The sequence below is a fragment of the Trichoderma aggressivum genome (assembly GCF_033847375.1).
Source record: "Trichoderma aggressivum f. europaeum strain CBS 100526 chromosome Unknown scaffold_051, whole genome shotgun sequence".
In the NCBI taxonomy this organism is placed as follows: Eukaryota; Fungi; Ascomycota; class Sordariomycetes; order Hypocreales; family Hypocreaceae; genus Trichoderma; species Trichoderma aggressivum.
The window spans coordinates 194,433-212,350 of record NW_026946417.1 but is presented as its reverse complement, the minus strand read 5'-3'; the positions used below and the strand labels follow the sequence as shown (position 1 = coordinate 212,350).

The following is a 17,918-nucleotide window of genomic DNA, read 5'->3' as shown; positions in this document are numbered from 1 at the left end:
CTTGATCTTTTTTTTTTCTCCCCCTTTTTCCCTTCGTTCATCCTACGCGGTATACGGTAGAGGCATGTCAGCTGGGATGAGCTCTCAAAAAGAAGAGGGAGCTCCAGCTGCGGAGCATATCCCGGAAGCAAAGAATGAAAACTAGCGTTTATATGAGAGACGTAGAATTATGATAGGAAACATGATTGAATTCAAATGTTGTTTATCTTTTTTTTTTTTCATTCAAAGAGGAAGGGGTTCATGCTTCAAGTGTACATATGATATCCATTGATGTGTTTGGGCAGTCAAGCCCACTACAATTTGTGTCTTCGCATAGAAAAAAAAGTCATCTTCTTGTGCAGCTGGGCATATACCTAATATTGTGTTGTTTTTAGCATAGTTTCGCTACACCATGTTCTAAATTGAGTTTATATTGATTTGTGTTGGATTCTTTTTTTGCCCGCCGAAAGACCAGGCCAGAGTTTTCTTCTCTTCTGAGAGATGTATATACATTTCCTCTCTCTTTCTCTCTCACACACACAAGTTGCTGTTCTCAGAAACCCCTCGTCGCATCTCCTGACAACCGTCGCTCGCAAAAAAAGACGCTCTAATGGTGCCCCTCGCCATGTCCCTCGCCGTGGTGTCCGTCGTCGAGGAAGAGGTACTCGTAGGCGCAGTATCCGGCGAAGGCAACAGACGCGATTCCCAAGCCGGGGAAGCCGCTCCTGAATCGGTTCCATCTGGAAAAGGTGCCCTTGTATCGCCATGCCTCGCTGTGCGATGATATCCCCAGTTAGCTTTCACTCGTCCATGTTCTTGCTCTCTGGCGCTTTGTCTCTCTCTTGTTTAAATTGGGGGAGTCTGCCAGAGGGGAACTTGAAAGGGTTAGACCAACGCTCTCTCCCAAGGGTCGTATCGGGGCTGGCCAGTGGCCTCTTTGAGGGCTCGCATGTTGAAGCCGGTGATGTTGGGCTTGGGCCCGTGGGCCGCTCGGAGTGCTCTGTGAGGGCGCAATGGTTAGCCATTCCGGTAGATGCAAAAGCAGCGTCAGCTAGAGACATCATCGCCGTACCTTGTCGCCAGCATGATGCCGATTGAGGGTGCCTGCAATCTGATCTCGACAGGCCGTTTGGATGGCTCGATTGGAAGTTCCGCAGCCAAGTCAAGATGCTGGGGCCGGAATAATGCGGTGGCCGAGAATTTGGTGGCTGCTGGCGGCATGTAGTGCACGGGCCATCTCCGGCTATTAGGATAGGCTTTCGCTTCCGTCACCTCCTCCAGAACGAAACACCAGCGATCGTGTTCTTTTATCTTGATAATCATCTTCCCCTCTGCAACATCCACAGAGCGTTAATCAACCGCACGAGTATTTTGTTACGGACTAATCAGCCAGGCGTGCGCACAGGCAACAGACGAAAACGAACAAAAAAAAAACCCCCAAAGAGCGAGAGAGAGAGAGAGAGAGAGAGAGAGCCGCAGGCGGAGAAAGCCCTGTTCAGTACACTGCAATTATCTGTTACCCAACACTATCTGATATCTACCGTCCCGCGACGACGTCTGCTGTCTCGACCGCAGCACCCGAGTCACGAGCCTCGCCGCAGAACCGAGAGCTGAGAGCCGCTGCCGCCCGCCTAGGCCATTGTTGCGCCCAGCCCTCGTGCCCAATGCAAGCCCGAAGAGGCCGTGGAAATTCGAGATATTCCCCCCCTTCGTCACGTTAGAGACAGCCCGAGTCTACTCCGCAACGACAGCACTCCAACAACAACAACTTTCGACGACGCGGCGGCCGCCTTCGACGATACAACAGCTACCCGCCTCCCAATCCTCGGCAGGGCTACTACGCCGGCCCCGTCGACCCTGAACCCTTTCATCATCAGTATCCAGCACCTCATCTCATGCCACCCCAGCTCCGGGCCTTCGGCGGCGGGCCCGGCGTCGGCGCGCCTTTCCACCAGCCCGGCTTCCCCTCTCACGGCCAGCCGCAGGGAGGGCCTCTAGGCAACCAGTATCTCAATGCCAATGCCCAGCTGAACCCCTTCACGCCGAACAACATCAACTCGTTCAACGCCGCAGCCCTCAATGGCGGCGCCGCCTTCCCCGACACGGGCTTTGGCAGCCAGAGCGCAAGGATGGGGTTCGCGCATGGGCCAGGGGCGGCCCTCCAGCAGCCGCAGCATGGCGGCCAGGTGCAGCACAATGCCTTGATGGACCATCCCACACTGCGGTCGCAGCCAGCTAACAAGGGCCGGATACGCGAAGTCTGGAAACACAACCTCGAGGAGGAGATGGCCGTGCTAAGAGACATCATTGACAAGTACCCTTATGTAGCCATGGTGAGTCTTGTCTTGTTTGAGGCGTTGCGAGCCCATTGTTGCTCTTGATGATGATTTTTGCCCTTCTTTTTTTCTTCTGTTTCCTTATGGAGGATCAATCCCGCTGACCGAGTGGGGTGGTAATCGCAAAAAAAGGACACGGAATTTCCTGGCGTTGTAGCAAGGCCCATGGGTGGTTTCAGAGGGAAGAGTGACTACCATTACCAGTGTCTACGGACCAACGTGGATATGCTCAAAGTCATCCAAATCGGCATCACGCTGTTCAACGAAGAAGGCGAGACACCACCAGCACGACCGGGCCCTGAGCTGGGCCTCAGCGCGGCAGCAAGGCGGCATCTTAACGGGGGCCCATTCCCTTACTCGTGGCAGTTCAACTTCAAATTCTCCCTAAAAGACGACATGTACAACGAGAAGTCGATCGAGTCTCTCCAGCAGGCCGGCATCGACTTCAACCTCCTGGAGCGTGACGGCATCGACCCTCACCATTTTGCCTCTTTATTAATACCGTCGGGTCTGGTATGCTTCGATAACGTCCGATGGATATCCTTCCACGGTGGCTACGACTTTGGCTATCTCACGAAGCTGCTCATCTGCACCCCCCTTCCAAACGACGAGGTGGACTTTGACCACAAGATGAAGCTGTATTTCCCCATGACATACGACGTGAAGCATCTGATGAAGTTCGCCATCAAGCTTCACAACTCGGGGATGCTCACCCCCACCGACCCTGGCACCACGGAAATCCTGCAAAAGTTTGAGCACAAGTCGGGCCTGGAGAATATTGCGGAAACTCTCAAGGTCAAGCGCATCGGGTCTGCTCACCAGGCTGGCTCGGATTCCCTGCTCACCGGCAAGGTCTTCTTCCAGATGCGCGACAGAATATTCACCGGCGATATCCCCAACGACCATCTCGGCAAGGTCTGGGGCCTGGGCATCCCTGACATCGGCATCCCCATGTCCATGATGGGCCACGGCGGCGATCAGAACGGCAACACTCCCAGCACTCCCAACACGGGCACCGCGCATCTCGCAACGACTCCGGCTCAGAGCCACAACACAAACGGGCTGCCCAATATGGGGCCCATGACTCCCGGTGGAGGAGGAGGCGTTTTTGGTAATTTTGCATTTGGAGGGAACGGCAGATAGGGTCCTGCCTGGGCGCATATGTCATCCTATAACTGAATGATGACCTCCTTTTTCTCTTTTCCCCTTGCTTTTACATCCTATCCGTCCTAGTTTTGGGACTTTTGTGCGTATAGCAGCTCTTTATATCTCCTTTTCACTCTCCAATCCCTCTTCTACTCTGTTCTCCAAAAGGCTTTTCGACTTTCACTACTATACTATTGTAGCCCGGAAGACGAAAAGCAGGAGAAGAAGTGGAAGAAGAAGAGCAGGGAGTGGACAGAGGCGTTAGACAGGCTTACTTATCAACCCTCGCAAACGGTTTTTCGTTTTCATGCCTTGCCTCGTTACTTTGTTTTTTGCGTTTATCCGCACCCCGCTTGTATTCCTTTTGAAATCAGCAAAGGTGGGGATGGGAACGGAGGAAATGGTAGAGTTGGAATTCTGGGGCGGGAGCAAACTCAAATAACAAAAAACGGGGTGTGGCGATTGAGGAGTTTTTCTTCTTCCTTTGATGGTGAAAATAAAGGTGGGGGAGGTTGTTCTCTATGGTTGTGTAGTTGGAACTCTTGCAAGGGAGAGACGGAGGGGATAAAAAAAAACAAAAGAATGGGAAGAGGCGAATGCTATCATACAAAGAAACTAAACTGGCGAGGGTGGAATTCGCCATGTTGCTTTTTTGCGATATGGGAGGGGCTTGTTTGTGTGGTGGATGTATTAAGGGAGCTTTCCATTTCATTTATCTTTTCGTTCAAGGAATTGGGTCAAGGAACATGGTATGCGTGTTCTGTGTATTGTATGGTACTCTTGGAGGGTCAAGGGAGGAAATTCAACGCATTTTGCTTTTATTGACTGCCCCTTATTATCCATTGCCTTTTACGATGACGAGATATCACGGCACGGTGAAACATGATGTGACAAAAAGAGGTGATGATTGAAAAAATCGTCAAGAATACTCAACAGCAATGCTTTAGAGTAACACAACGCCCTAGCTAAAGACCAAAAAAAGAAAGCTAAGAAGAAAGCTGTACAGTCCCGCAATCAAATGCCCATGCTGTGAATCTGAAAGTACCAACCAAGAACAAAAACCATTAAACCAACTAACCCATTTCCTAATGCCCAAGACTATCATGCCAAGTCAACAAAAAAAAAGGAGAAACGACAGTCTCCATATCCACACACACAAAGTGAAAGATTAATAGCAAAAGCAGCACGGAAACTCAAGTGATAAACACCTTCTTGAGCAGCTCGTTAAAGAAAACTTCCCCAGTGATGGGATCCTTGACCATGCTAGGCGGCAGGCCCGACTTTCTAGCATAGTCATCCAGACGCTCTTTACCATACACTCTGCCGTTTGGAAGCAAGAAGAGGTCATGTTCAACGTGGCTCTTCGTGTGATGCGCATAGGGCACATTCCGAGCCAAGTCGTTGAGCTCCGTCGAGCAAATGGGACAAACGCCGTGGCCCAACGTAGAGGATCCCGCCTCGTTATAGGCGTCGTCCGGATTCGACGAGTGGCAGGCCGGTGTTTTGAGAGCCGACAGTCCCGAGGATAGGGCAACGTGCAACAGTGGCACGGACGGCAAGGCGAGAAGGCTGTTGTGGGCAGTGGTGAAGACATCGGCGAGTTCGTTCCAGCGAGAGGCCTTGTAGAGGTCGCTGTAGATGCCGGTAGTGGTGCCGTCTGGGGGGATGGCCAGAAGACCGCATGCCTGCTTGACCTCCTTATGGTACGTATTCCAGTAGGGCATGATGTATTTTCTGGCGTGGGCGATGGCCTCCTTGTCTGAATGCGCGCGGATGAGCTCAATGTACTGCTGCAGCCGCAGCATGAATTCGAGCTTGCTCTGCCACGTTGGTTAGTATATGGATGTATCAACAGGGAAATAAAAGCATGGTAGCACAGCACGACTTACATCCATCTTGCGCAGCTCCTTTTTATTCTCCGTACACCAAGCCAACGCCTCGACAACGCTCTGATTCAGCAGCGCCTCCCGAATCCGGCTCATGGCAACAAACGTCTCGACATCGACCAGATTCTCCATGCCCTTCTCGCTGGCCAACTCCTTCGCACTGTTGTTATAGCCGTGTCTCAGGAGGTAGTCGGTCAACAATCGATCCAGCCGCTTCCTGCTCCAAGCCTCGTACTTGACATCGTCAACGCTCTGCATCGTGTACAGCTCATTGAGGTGCTGGATCCGCGCCGCCGTCTGCTCGTGCAAGCGAGCTTCTTCCTCGGCACAAGCGCCGAGCTTGCGCTTGACGCCTCGCATACGACTAATCATGGAGTCCAGGTTCTTCAGAACATCTTGTTGTGAGGCTTTGCCGGCGATAGCCGCGGTCGCCGATTCTTTGAGGAGGGACTTGAGCGACGAGGTGTCCTTCTCGATGGTGAAGTGTGCAGCGCGGAAGTTCTTGCGGAGAAGTTCGTGGGGGAGACGTAGGAGGGGTTGGTCCTGGGAGAGAGACGGATGCATCAGTAATCGGGAGTTATTCAGAGGCAGAGGAAGCTTTGAAAGATGGGGAGCAGTGACTACGAGGATGAGCTTACCAAGAGCAGGTGGTCACTGTGTTTGATGCTGGAATTCTCGTGGTCCGCCATCTTGGAGGCCGCAGGTGTGAAGGATGGATAGCGGTGCAGTATGATATATTTCGTATTCGGGTTCGAGTCTCAAAACTGAATGAGCGGCGGCCGGTTGGTGAAGAGGAAAGAAGTTGAGTTGCGGTTGGGAGAGGAAGCGAGAGCGGATGTCTGGAGGAGCTTATCGATACGCGGCAGTCGATGCGATGTCACCACCAAATGGGGCTAGATTCCAATAATGGTACTTTAGTGCAGGGTAGCTGTGATGCACTTGCATTCACCTGATAGATGATAGACACGGGTTGTTAAATATATTAATTCTCATTTTTGTTAATACCAACTACCCAAGTACCCAACTATTCCTATAACCTCGAAACCAGAGACTTGTTCCATCTATCCATGACTGCAAACTGTCCTTTTAACAAATTCCTGCATCTATCCACGATGGCAAAATACCTTTTTAACAAAATCCTTCACCAAAGACCTCTTCCCACGCTTTGCAGACTTCTCGCTCAATGTCTCCAAGTCTTCCCTCAACTCGACAACACCAAATTCCACCGAATTCTTCCACTCGAGCTCTTCCTCCAACTCCTGAATTCGCTTCGTCTGCTCGTCGAAAAGCATCTTCAAGACACTAGTCCTAAGTTCCATGCGGCTCATCAAGTATACGCTGCTGTGGTATGCGAGGTGATGCAGATCTTCCCAAGTGTCGTCAATTTGCTTGGGAGTCAGACGGGGAACTCGGTACGTTGTCTCCCAGCTATATTCCTTTAGATCATCGTCTATATCGACATTGCGGAACCACCGAATGACGTCCTTGGCTCCGTGAAACTCTGCATTCATCTTGACCATCTTCTTTTCGAACGGCGGGAGGACTCTGACCAGTTGCTCGGTGAAGTTGTGTCGGACTTCCATTCGGACGTCGGCAGTCCCATAGCTTGCCTTGAATTTCTCCTCGATGGGTTGGTACATCTCCAATGCTTCGGCGCGAGTGCAAGTCAAGACCTTGCGCTTCTCGACCATGGGGACAGCTTGGGGTGTAAGCAGGCCACGTTCGACATCTTTCTCATCTTCATTCCCAATCGTGTACCATCCATATGCGCCCTTGAAGACGGCCTCTTGTTCTCGTCCTCGTCCTCGTCCTCCCCCTTCTCCATCATCTGGACCATCAGTTGGAACACGAATATTATTTTCGTTCTGTTCCTCGTCTCTAGTATACTCTTCGTGACGAGTATTTACTCCGTCTTGAGTGTACTCTTCGTCGTGTGTATGCTGTTCGTATTGAGTGTTCTCTTCGCCTGGAGTATACCCATCGTGTTCGTTATACTCTTCGTACTGAGTATACCCTGCAACTTCAGAATAGTCCCCGCGACGGACATGTTCTCCGACTTTGATCCTTATATGCTCCGTCAAAGTGTCCGGCTCCGTCATGCGAGGGCATAGAGACGCGGCGAAATTAAACCGGCGGCCGAATCGTCCTGGAGCCATTGTAGCTTGCTGAATGATAGGAGATGAACACCGAATCGGTGTGAAAAGTAGCCTCTGTATGAGCCTAGTTATTGATTGATATCGGTACAGAGTGTAGTGGGTTGCGAACGGTATATTCTGAAAGTGTGTAATTGCAGAAGAGAAGCAACAGGATAGGAGGCAGGGGTATCATCCTGTATTTAACGGCCCAGAAAAGGAAAACAAACCTAAACAAAGCCAAACAACAACAAGTTGCCCAGAGTCTTGCGATAAGAGACCCAAAGGCTAACTGAACTATAAGACTAAAGACTATCGAGATTCCCCATGCGCCACCACAATCTCAACCCGATTGACTTTGTTCGTGAGATTTAACTTTAAGAGCACAATTATAAGTGAATCTATCTTTGCATGCAACCTACTGATACTTTCAATACTTCTATGACACATAATAACCTCATCGAATCGAACACTGGGATATAGCCTTTCGCTGGACTAGTTCTTATAATCTTGTTTGCCCTCTCATCTTGGGTGTAAATTTAGGGAAATACCAGCCAGCATCACAAGTCTGCTATTCAGCATCCCGTATCTCAAATCAACCACGTCGGTGACAAGTGGTCATACTAGGTACCAGAGAACTATAGTGATGGAACAAGACACTCGAATAAAATCTTGATAATAATATAAATAACCTAGTAGTAACAGCAACAGATGCAACAGTAGTATCCAGAAAACGCAAACCAACCCCATATTGTAACAAAACTCGAATAAAAAAAAAAGAAAAGAAAAACTCATATTTATCCAATCCATCCTAGACAAAAAAAAATCAAAAAATCAACAACAGCCAAACCATAACATAATCACATAAACCTCCCCCAACACTCAAATCCGGCGTCGCACAGGACGAACCTTCTTCTGAAGGGATCCCGGCCCCGGAGTAATAACAGAATAATTGCACGTCGGACAAAACGTCTTGTCGTTTGGAGTCGCAGGATACCAATCGTTCCCGTAGGTTGCGTTCAGCGACACCGAGCCGACCACATCGCCGCTCTCCAGCCTAATCCACGTCTTCGCCTCCCAATTGTCGCGAAGAGTCTCGAGGTCCACGGTGACCTGCCGTGATCCGCGGATCCAATTGCCATATCCTCCATATCCGGAATGCTGTCCGAAGCAGAGGTTGACGCCGGTTCCAGCCACTGTCATCCCTGGGACGAGCCGATCCCATTTGTAGCACCAGGTGGCGCCATGGTCATGTCCTGAAAAGACGGCCATGAGACCTGGAGTCGAAGCAATGGCCTTCATAAAAGGGACATCTTGTCCGCCGTAGGTGCATGGCCCATCGTCGCGTCCATCGGCGCACCATCCTTGTGCCTGTTGGGCGACTGGATAGTCGTCGTTGATGCCAGGTTGGTAATTCCGATTAACAGTGTTTGGCCCGTCTTGGACCTGTAGAGCCTGTGAGGCCTCGGTCGGGATGTGGACAAACGCCAACGACGGTATGACTCGTCCAAACTTGGCCACAAACTGCTGGCTCGTCTGCTCGAACCATCTCACAACGCTGACATCAACCCAGTCTGGCTGGCCGACCATGCTCCCATCCGGATGGCGCTCCTGAAAGTAGAATCCGCCGCGGCTGTCAAAGAACCAGAGCAAAAGTTCAGGCGCGCAGTCAAGATCGTTGCACCCTGCGGCGTAAACCGGTAGATAGTAGTTGGACACACCGGCATCTCGTCCTTGAACCATGTTGCTTGTTCGGGCATTTGGCCAACGCTGCTCTCTCTCCAGAATACGCTCACCAGAGATGTTGAAGCTGTAGTCATGGTTGCCATATGTCGATGCCCATGTGAGACGTCTGTCAATAAGTGGCTGGACAATCTGGTCGACGTAAACAGTGCTGTTTTCTAGAAAAGAATTCTCTCCGGTGATGAGGTCGCCGTTTAGGACAACAAGTCCAGGAGACTCTCGATCGAGCACCTTGTTGATGACCTCAACGGAGTTGATATCTTGCTGAGGGCCCCAAGTGTCCCAAGCATCTATTAGAAGCATCATTAGTTGGCTGTACTTGCGCTCATATCGCGTACTTCAACTCACTCTCGCCAAAATGAAGATCTTCAAAGATGGATATCTGAAAGGTCCCATTCCGAGTAAAACTCAGCGGTTTCGATAAAAGCCCATCATCTTGTATAAGCTGAGCCTGTTTCGGCTCGGCAACAAGTCTCCTCGTCGGCATCGCCAACACAGGAGCAAATAATAGCGACCAAGTAAGCATCATGATGATTCTTTGTTTGTTTGTGTATGTCTCTTGTAGAATTGTTTAACAAAACAGAAAACAGAGAAAGCACTCAACGTTCTCCTTTTATATAAAAATATATCTAACAAAGTTTCGGGATTGCCAGGGAAACGTCCCTAACCTTCTTTATACTCACAACAAACCAGCGGACGGCAACACTATTTATAATTCAGCCATGCCCATGGGGAAACTATCAGAAACAGCCACCGAATGCTATAATAGACGAGCAAGGTCTACCACAGTGAGGAGGAAAAAAAGGGGGGGGATGTGATAGCCTTCGGCAGCTGCTTTGGCTTTCCCCCTAGAAAATGGATCATCCGACCAAACGGAACAATGCCGCCGCCGTGATCTGCCGCAAGTTGACATGAAAAGACAACGGCATATGCAAAGGAGATGGAAATTAACATGGTTGAGCGGTGGGTACATTTTCGGCGACATGAGCATCCAGTCTTGTTCGAGGAATGCGCAACGTGCGTCTTTTGTCTGTTCCGGAGGATCAGCAGGCTAAATCGCTGCTGTCACGGGTTAGTTGAATCACACTGTTAGGCAAGTACTTTCACTGGGGCTGCAGCTTGCATGGTAGATCAAGTACCTGTTCATCTTATTCACCGTTGCATGGCTTTCTGTTGCCATGGCAGTGCTCAAAGGCTTCAACAGACTTCATGATCTGAACCTTTGTTTATAACATATAGTTTATAGTTTTTACTGTTTATGGCCCACGTCCCCAAGGTTTATCGACCGATGAAACCCACTGCAGGCCGCGATCCTCGTCATTTGATCCACAACCCAGATAACGTCTATTATACACATCAAATGACTAACACCACACCACACCATCTAACCCAATCTTCATGCACCCCTACTGCTTCTTTGCCTCTTGCTTCTTCTTCTCAGAATCCACAATCTCCTTCAACTTCTGTCCCTTCTCCTCAAGAACCTTCTGAATATCCCCCAACGTCTCCTTGAGCAACTGCTCCCCCTCCTCCTTGTGCTCCTCCGCTACCCGTCCCATCTCCTCCAACTTGCTCAAGATCTCGCTGCCCTGCGGTACCTTGTCCATATACTTGTTCAACGACCCCCATCCGCTTGCGTCGGCCTTGTCACTCACTTTCTTCGCAGCCTCCTTGATGTAGCTCTCCAAGTCACCCACATCTCCAGACTTGGCCGCGTCACGCACCTTGCCGAAAAGCTCTCCAATGTTTCCCTTCTTCAAAGCATCCCCATTCTTCTCGAGTAGTTCCTTAATCTTGGGACTCTTTTCGAGATACGGCTTGGCCTCTTCCAGGCCCTTCTTCCAAGCCTCGTCTCCCAGCTTCTGCACCTGCTTCACCTTGTCGTCAATCAGCTCCCGCGCCTTTGCGAGGCTCGCGGCGCTGAATCCGCCGGCAAAGATGTCCTTGACCTGGCGCCAAGTCTCGTCCACCTGCTTCTTCGCCTCTGGGCCGTACTGCTCGCCCATCTGCTTCAGCTGATCGATGTTGCCTCCGAGCTTCTCCTTCAGCTGCGGATGGTTGTCCACAACATCCGAAAGGGCATCTCCAGCAAGGCTAGCAATCTTGCTCGCCAAGTCCGCCAAGACTTCAAACGCCCGGGAAGCTGTTTCAAGGCTCAGGCCCGACCTGGAAATGTCCTGAAACTGCTTGTACGCATCGTTGACCAGCTTATCCGCCTCCTCGCCGTGCTCCTTTCTCACAGTCTCCCAATCCTTGAAAGCCGCATCCACGTAGCCGCGGCCGCCAGGTATCCAGCCCACGTAGGAGTAGGCAAACTGCTTGATGGAATCGACTGCCTGTGACGCGCTGGGAGTGTTTTCCTGCAGCTTCTTGGCAGCTTCTTGGTACTTCTTCTCAGCTTCTTTCACCGTCTTGTTCAACTTGCTCGCTGTTCGTCCGGCTGGAGTGAAGGAGTAGATGCCGTAGAAAAGTGCTGCCCCGGCCACGCCGCCCAAAAGGCCAGTTCCAAACGACCCATTGGAAGCTGCGGTGCTTGCTGATGAGGAGGTAGACGAGGTCGACTGGAAGCGAATTTGGGGGCGTTTTGGGGCTCGCAGAGCTGCTCTGCTCTGAGACAGTGATAGTCTGGCGGCTGATCTTGCAGAAATCATGTTGAAAATGTTGGAGATGGGATGATGAAAGCGGTGGGTGAATGAATTGGATCTGTGGATGAAGTGATAGGCGAAGTGATGAATGAAGTGAGGTTGAAATTGAGTGACGAAGATGGGTGCTGTGATTTGTCTAGGTACTTATAACAGGCAGCCCTAGATATATGTGTTCGCATCCAATGGCAATTCAATTGCTGATGTCAGTGCAGAGTAGTCAATTTGATCTATGACATGGTGACGCAATTATTAGACACAGATTCACCGTGCTCATCGAAACAAACATGACGCTCGGGAATCATGACGTCAATCATACTCTTGGACTACAACACAGATGGATACATGTAATATCCACTCAAATCGGCTCGGAACCTTCAGCTTGGCCTAGAACGGACGATTCCTGGGGCTCGGGCTAACGCTACCTTGATTAAATAGACGGGTATGCATATTCATATTCTAATCTCGAGAGGCTATCAAATCTGGCATCTGATCCCTCCCTCTCCTTCTCCCCCCTGTCGAATCGAATCTACTTCTACCTAATCCTATATTCACTGGTATTATCGCTAGCAATACTTGAGTGCCCATGATCCCGAGTCGCTGGCGCTCATCCTAAAAGGAAATAAAACCCAATCTTCAGCAAAGGAAAGCTCCACGACCCTGTCGTTTTCAAACTGATAAACATCCCAAGCTTCATGCCCTTTGACGCGAAGCAATCCCCCCCCCCAGCTATGCATGAAGTACCGAATGATGCAGCAACGCAGCAACGCCATTGAAAAAAAAAAGAAAAAAATAATGCTCCCACGAGATCCACGCCGCGATCTATAGCCTAAACCGCGCGCCAAGTATATAAAAAGCCAAAGAGGGCGAGCCAGCCGCTCCAATCAGCTTAGCCCTTGCCTCATTAATGAATCCTGTGTGATTCTCGTCTCATCTCTGTCTCTCCCAGCAAAAGTCCTGGACCGTAGCCATCATTGCGCCGGCGATTGAGGCCGCATTAAAACAAAGCTTTTTGTAGAAGCTGTGTCGATTAATCGTCGTGGAAGAACGTCACCCCTTGAAGCGGAGCTGTTGATGGGCCGGCATCCACCATGTGCATATCTCGAGATGAATCGTCTCGGCTCAAACCCGCCATTGTCACGTCGCCGCCTCGATAGTCAAACGCCATGGCACTCATCGGGCGGTCAGGATCATCTTCAAGAACGCGCTGTTGAAGCGAAAACGGGCGATCATAGAGCACATCTTCCGGAGGAGAGAATGACCAGACCTGTTCCAGCATCAGTAGTTAGCACTCTGGGCCAATTTTAACCCAGTTGTAAGTGATAACTCACCTCCATGACCGTGCGACCTTGCCTCAAAGCCAAAGCAACACACTTTTCCTCTTCAAAAGCAACCCGCCAAACAGCCTCGCCTTGAGCAATCAGTTCGCGCACAAGGTGGCCCGTCTTGAGGTCCCAAATCTTGACTCTGCCGTCGCTTCCTCCGCTGACAACTCGCGTGTCGTCGAATTGCAAGCTCGTAACGCTGTTGTCATGGGCAGCAAGGCGATGGATGGGGCACATCTTCTCCAGAGACCATACTCTGACTGAGCCGTCAGAGCCTCCAGTCACCAGAGTATCACCTCGCATCTGGAGCTGCCCAACAAGAGACGTGTGGCCCTGAAGAATGGCAAGGCATTCTCTGTAAATAGTGAGAGACACGTGGTTAGCCATAAAGTCTCTAGCTTAAAACGACGACTGATGTGACGAGCATAACTTACCCAGTTTTGGGGTCCCAGACTCTAACGTTAGTATCCAGACTCCCAGTCACCACCCTCTTGCCGTCAAACGCAATAGCATAGATCTGACTAAAATGTCCCTGCAGCGTTTGCAGGCATCGGCCCTCTGAAATGCTCCAAACCCTGGCAAACGTATCGTAGCTACCGGATACTACAATGTCGCCCTTGATCTCTAGGCACCGTACACTAGACTGGTGTCCAACAAGGACGTTCTTGCAAAGACCGGTGCGGATGTCCCAGATGCGCAGAGTGGTGTCTCGAGAACCGGAGATGGCGGTATTAGCATCGGCCATCTTGAGGCATCGAACAGTCGATGTATGGCCTCGCAACGTATGTAGACAAGCGCTGTCATGAGGTTAGTATCACAAGGAGAACAGAGCGTGATTCGGCTGCCATTCGCAGTCTCAAACTCACCCAGTCTTCAAATCCCAAACGCGCACGTCTCTATCGCAGCCACCGCTGACCATGGTGTCTCCCCAAGGTACCATGGCCCAGACTCCCATGACATGGCCCTGCAGAGTCCTCTGCGAGTTGCCATCCGTGTCAAAGACGTGGATCTTTGCATTATCGAGAGCAACAATGATGTATTTTGGCGTCAGATGCAAACTCGTAACCACGCCTCCTTCTTGTGTAATGTTACGGGTGATGCTCGTGCCGCCGGACCGCCAAGCTGCCTCCACCAGGTATCTCTGCTTGAAGTGGGACTTGTATGAGCGTATCTTGGGCCTCCTGCTGTCATAGCTCATTGAACTCGAGGCATGTGAGGCGAAGGGGAGGGCGCCCGGGAAACTGCTGGACATTTCGCTATCCATGTCGATGGCGTAGGCCGATGATCTCGTTGTCATGATTGGAGCCGAGGGCGACACTTCTGACAAGCGACGACCGTAATCGTGTTTCTCACAAAGGTTCTTCCACGTCATGTCGTCGCTCAGGAGATCCCGCCACCGCTTAGACACTTGCGACGCTCGCGCAAGAACTTTGGGATCATCAATGAATGACAATATCTGAGACGATGTCAGCGGAGAGATATTAAAGAGAAGAGGGAAAATGATGCATCTGCAAGCCGCAGGCTGCAAATTCGTACCCGCAAACACAGCTCGTCCGGAAGACTGGTAAATGGGTCCTTCTTCAACAACGGGCTGACAAATTGGTGAACAAAGCTGAGCTGCTGGCTGGTACAGAGATTCAACAAATCGGCCAAGATTCTCGTTCGCTGAGGACCAGAACAGTTCTGAAAGTGATGTCGAACTTTGGCGAGGAAGAAATCTTCATCGTCGGCGGCATCGCTCCAATCCGGCTGGCAGTGCGCAGGTCCTGGAGACGCGGCTGGGGTTGGCGGATCAGGAGCCGACCCCGTCAGCTGCTGATCAAAGTCGGCGGCCGGTGTGGGCATGCTCGGCGTTGGTGGCCCTCTCATCTGGCGCTGCTGCTTTTCGACTCGATGTAGCAGCGAGTTGTTGGTGTTGAGCGTCAGCTCTTCGCTCAGCAGGCTCCCTCTCCTCTCGGAAAAGCTCATCGGTCTACCGTAGCCAGCCATGGTCGTCTAGCGAAGCAAGAAGCGGCGTCGCAGTCGTCGCCCCGGGTAAATGGTCCAAGAGAGTAGTATGCTGCCAATTCGGAATCAAAACTGCAACAAGCTTGACTGTATAAGAGTAGGAAAGGAGGTTTCGGACGTGTAAGGCGAATGACGGAATGTATGGAGAAAGCAAAAAAGAAGGCCCTGGCCGAGTTCTAGCCTGGCACCAGGCGAATGTCAGCTTATACGTGCTTGTACGCGGCTCGCAGGTGATGTCGGTGGGGATGAAGCGTGTTGAAAATGATTATTGGTTTGTTTGCTGTCTAAGCAGTGAAGGATGCATTACTGGCACCGCAAATCCAACGCCGTGCAATATTACCAAGCAGATATTGAAAGGGGAGAGTGCCAAGGGAACGCAGGGAATACCACTGTACACGACTAGTGCAAGCCAAGTGATGGAAAACTGGTAGCAGAAGCAGAAGCAGAAGCAGAAGCAGAAGCAGAACAAGAGCAGCATACCGATAGTTTAGGACATGGGTCAGCCTCCTAATGTCTGCTGGGAGAAGCGGACCAAAAGGGTCCAAAAGTCCAGAAGACCAAAAGCGAGTGGAAGCCCGCCGGTGTACGCACGAGCACACTACGAGTATTAGGGCGAATGAGAGCCCCGGAAGACGTGTCGCGCGTTGCTGGACTCCCTGACGATGCGGTCTGGATGACGGAGCAGTGCCGAACTATCGAAGGGATGATGAAATGGAGTGGTGGATTCGAGCGTCGACCGCCTAAGAAAGGGATTGGGACAGGACAGGACAATCCCTGGTTCCTGATCTGCTCGGCAGGGCCCCCGTAGTGTCTTTTCGGGCAAGAGCCGGGGAGAGCGCGCAGCAGTTGGATTCTGGCGTCGGATCGGTCGGGGTTGGAAAGAGACGAGGCCTGGAGGCACGATTCGACCTGGTTGTTGTCGTCCAAAAGGTCAAGTTGAGGAAGAGGTGAGCGGGAGGGCGAAAAGAGTTCCAGCGGGTGGGTGACTTCAATTACCTGAGACCGAACCGACTTTGGGCGTCCCGGCGGTGGTACAGGTACATGGAGCGTCGTCGCAGCGGGCGCAGGCGGGTGGTACTGTACCTCGCGGGTGTCGTGCCAGGCTGCGGTGCGATGCCGTGCGCACTCGTACCGGTACAAGGCGTCTCCCAGCGACCAATGTACCCGGAAGGTGAGGGTGGATCATCAGCATGACCATGGCGCCAAACCTGCTGGGTCTGGTCTTAGCGCTTTGGGTACCGATCTGGCACATGCCCCCGCGCAGCTCGGGGGAGGCACGGCACAAGATACGCTGCTCGCTAACACAGGCGCCAGCACGCAACGACCCATGCGCGTCAGGCGTTAGGGGCAGCACTGTGTCGCTGTTCACTGCTGGACTGAGACGCAGACAGCGGCTACTCAGCCGGATGCGGCGCCTGACTGGCCCAGCGCCCGGCAGGGGGGACGCCCTGGAGGCCCTTGCAGCGCCAAAGAGGTCAAGTTTGAACCTTTTAACGTTACGGAGTACCCGATGTAGGACGGGATGGAGGAGGCTTTCACTGCGCCCCGTTCAATGTCTCTGCTGTACTGTCTTTTGATGCTCATCGGGCTTCTAGTTTACACTCTCTGCTGGTAGAAGGTAATACTGAGGTACCAAGGTATGTGCAGGTGCATAGGTAAGGTATGTATGAGTAGTATTGACGGTACATGTGCCTGTCCGGGCCATGCAAAACGCTCACATATGCACCTGGGCTGATTGTGGTCACCAGACTCGCCAGCTACCCCATACATACATATTCCAGGCCAAAAGGTGCCAGACAGTATATTGCTCTCGGCATTGCCCTCTTTCTCCCCTCTCTCTCTTTATTCCGAGTGCTCATTGTTCATTGCCGCTTCAACCGCCCGTGTCTTAACAGCTGTACAAAGCCAGCCCAAGTAAACATGCGTGCTTGTGATGTGTATGCTCGTCACTGGCTGGCCACACGTATGCTTGCATAATGTATTAGGCACTGCACATGGGGGGTATCCGGGAAGCATGTAAGAGGTCAATGCTTCATATTACAGCCTCACGTAACAAAGCGAAACGTTTGATCAAAGAAAAAGAGATCTGAGACAGACGAGAACTGCATTGATCACAAAGCACTGTCACTTTGTCCACTTACGACAGAATGCCATCAACATTACAGTGTAGTAGTACAGTAATAAGGGCGCTGAGAAACCGCCGTCGATGGCTGAATCTCGGTCGATTGCCTTATTCAAGGGGCAGCCCGGGCTTACTCGCCGTCTCCATTCCCACACCACCGGATGGAATGCTGACCATGTCGCCTTTGCGGAGCACCGACCGAGCCCTTATTAGGATAGGAAGCTCATCTCTTCGGGACATGCAACTCACTGACGCATCAAAAAGTACATACTCGTACATTACATGAGGTTAGGTACTGCTGGGCACATACAGAACTGCCAACTACAGTACATACACGCATCAGTGGCCTCATCTGACCATTGCGTCCTGCGTCTAGTCCATGGCGGCCGAGGTTGCACAGAAGCCTACATCATGTATGTACATGTGCCTAAAGCCCGTTGCTGAAGATTTGGTTAGGTTCATGTTGGTGTTGATCCGTTTCAAGTAACGCCCAATCCTAGTCCTACATGTATTATACGAGACACGAAGCTGCAGCTCGGAAGAAATCCTTCAGCGGGAGGGGCATTGGTCAATGTTCCATTACCCAACTATTGATGTATT

The 17,918-nt window shown here is 51.4% G+C and overlaps 8 protein-coding genes across 8 annotated transcripts; 1 reads left to right on the top strand and 7 right to left on the bottom strand.

Moving 5' to 3' along the window:
* Positions 1 to 586: 586 nt before the first annotated feature.
* On the bottom strand, positions 587 to 1,200 carry Triagg1_9330 (uncharacterized protein; the record flags this gene model as incomplete). Its single annotated transcript, XM_062904276.1, has 3 exons — positions 587 to 752; positions 875 to 979; positions 1,052 to 1,200. 3 exons carry the CDS (start codon positions 1,198 to 1,200, stop codon positions 587 to 589), a joined length of 420 nt encoding a protein of 139 aa, XP_062751775.1.
* A 674-nt stretch (positions 1,201 to 1,874) lies between these two features.
* Triagg1_9329 (uncharacterized protein) lies at positions 1,875 to 3,458 on the top strand (the record flags this gene model as incomplete). The annotated part of the gene is made up of 2 exons (XM_062904275.1): positions 1,875 to 2,312; positions 2,520 to 3,458. The coding sequence occupies 2 exons, from the start codon at positions 1,875 to 1,877 to the stop codon at positions 3,456 to 3,458; spliced, it is 1,377 nt and encodes a 458-aa protein (XP_062751774.1).
* A 1,196-nt stretch (positions 3,459 to 4,654) lies between these two features.
* Positions 4,655 to 6,036, bottom strand: Triagg1_9328 (uncharacterized protein; the record flags this gene model as incomplete). The annotated part of the gene is made up of 3 exons (XM_062904274.1): positions 4,655 to 5,281; positions 5,351 to 5,890; positions 5,986 to 6,036. 3 exons carry the CDS (start codon positions 6,034 to 6,036, stop codon positions 4,655 to 4,657), a joined length of 1,218 nt encoding a protein of 405 aa, XP_062751773.1.
* Positions 6,037 to 6,450: 414 nt separating this feature from the next.
* Triagg1_9327 (uncharacterized protein) lies at positions 6,451 to 7,503 on the bottom strand (the record flags this gene model as incomplete). Its single annotated transcript, XM_062904273.1, has 1 exon — positions 6,451 to 7,503. One exon carries the CDS (start codon positions 7,501 to 7,503, stop codon positions 6,451 to 6,453), a length of 1,053 nt encoding a protein of 350 aa, XP_062751772.1.
* Positions 7,504 to 8,361: 858 nt separating this feature from the next.
* Positions 8,362 to 9,751, bottom strand: Triagg1_9326 (uncharacterized protein; the record flags this gene model as incomplete). Its single annotated transcript, XM_062904271.1, has 2 exons — positions 8,362 to 9,512; positions 9,571 to 9,751. The coding sequence occupies 2 exons, from the start codon at positions 9,749 to 9,751 to the stop codon at positions 8,362 to 8,364; spliced, it is 1,332 nt and encodes a 443-aa protein (XP_062751771.1).
* Positions 9,752 to 10,628: 877 nt separating this feature from the next.
* Positions 10,629 to 11,873, bottom strand: Triagg1_9325 (uncharacterized protein; the record flags this gene model as incomplete). The annotated part of the gene is made up of 1 exon (XM_062904270.1): positions 10,629 to 11,873. The coding sequence occupies one exon, from the start codon at positions 11,871 to 11,873 to the stop codon at positions 10,629 to 10,631; it is 1,245 nt and encodes a 414-aa protein (XP_062751770.1).
* Positions 11,874 to 12,894: 1,021 nt separating this feature from the next.
* Triagg1_9324 (uncharacterized protein) lies at positions 12,895 to 15,178 on the bottom strand (the record flags this gene model as incomplete). Its single annotated transcript, XM_062904269.1, has 5 exons — positions 12,895 to 13,131; positions 13,196 to 13,544; positions 13,624 to 13,986; positions 14,056 to 14,645; positions 14,726 to 15,178. 5 exons carry the CDS (start codon positions 15,176 to 15,178, stop codon positions 12,895 to 12,897), a joined length of 1,992 nt encoding a protein of 663 aa, XP_062751769.1.
* Positions 15,179 to 15,703: 525 nt separating this feature from the next.
* Triagg1_9323 (uncharacterized protein) lies at positions 15,704 to 16,780 on the bottom strand (the record flags this gene model as incomplete). The annotated part of the gene is made up of 3 exons (XM_062904268.1): positions 15,704 to 16,299; positions 16,361 to 16,644; positions 16,704 to 16,780. 3 exons carry the CDS (start codon positions 16,778 to 16,780, stop codon positions 15,704 to 15,706), a joined length of 957 nt encoding a protein of 318 aa, XP_062751768.1.
* Between the last annotated feature and the right edge of the window lie 1,138 nt (positions 16,781 to 17,918).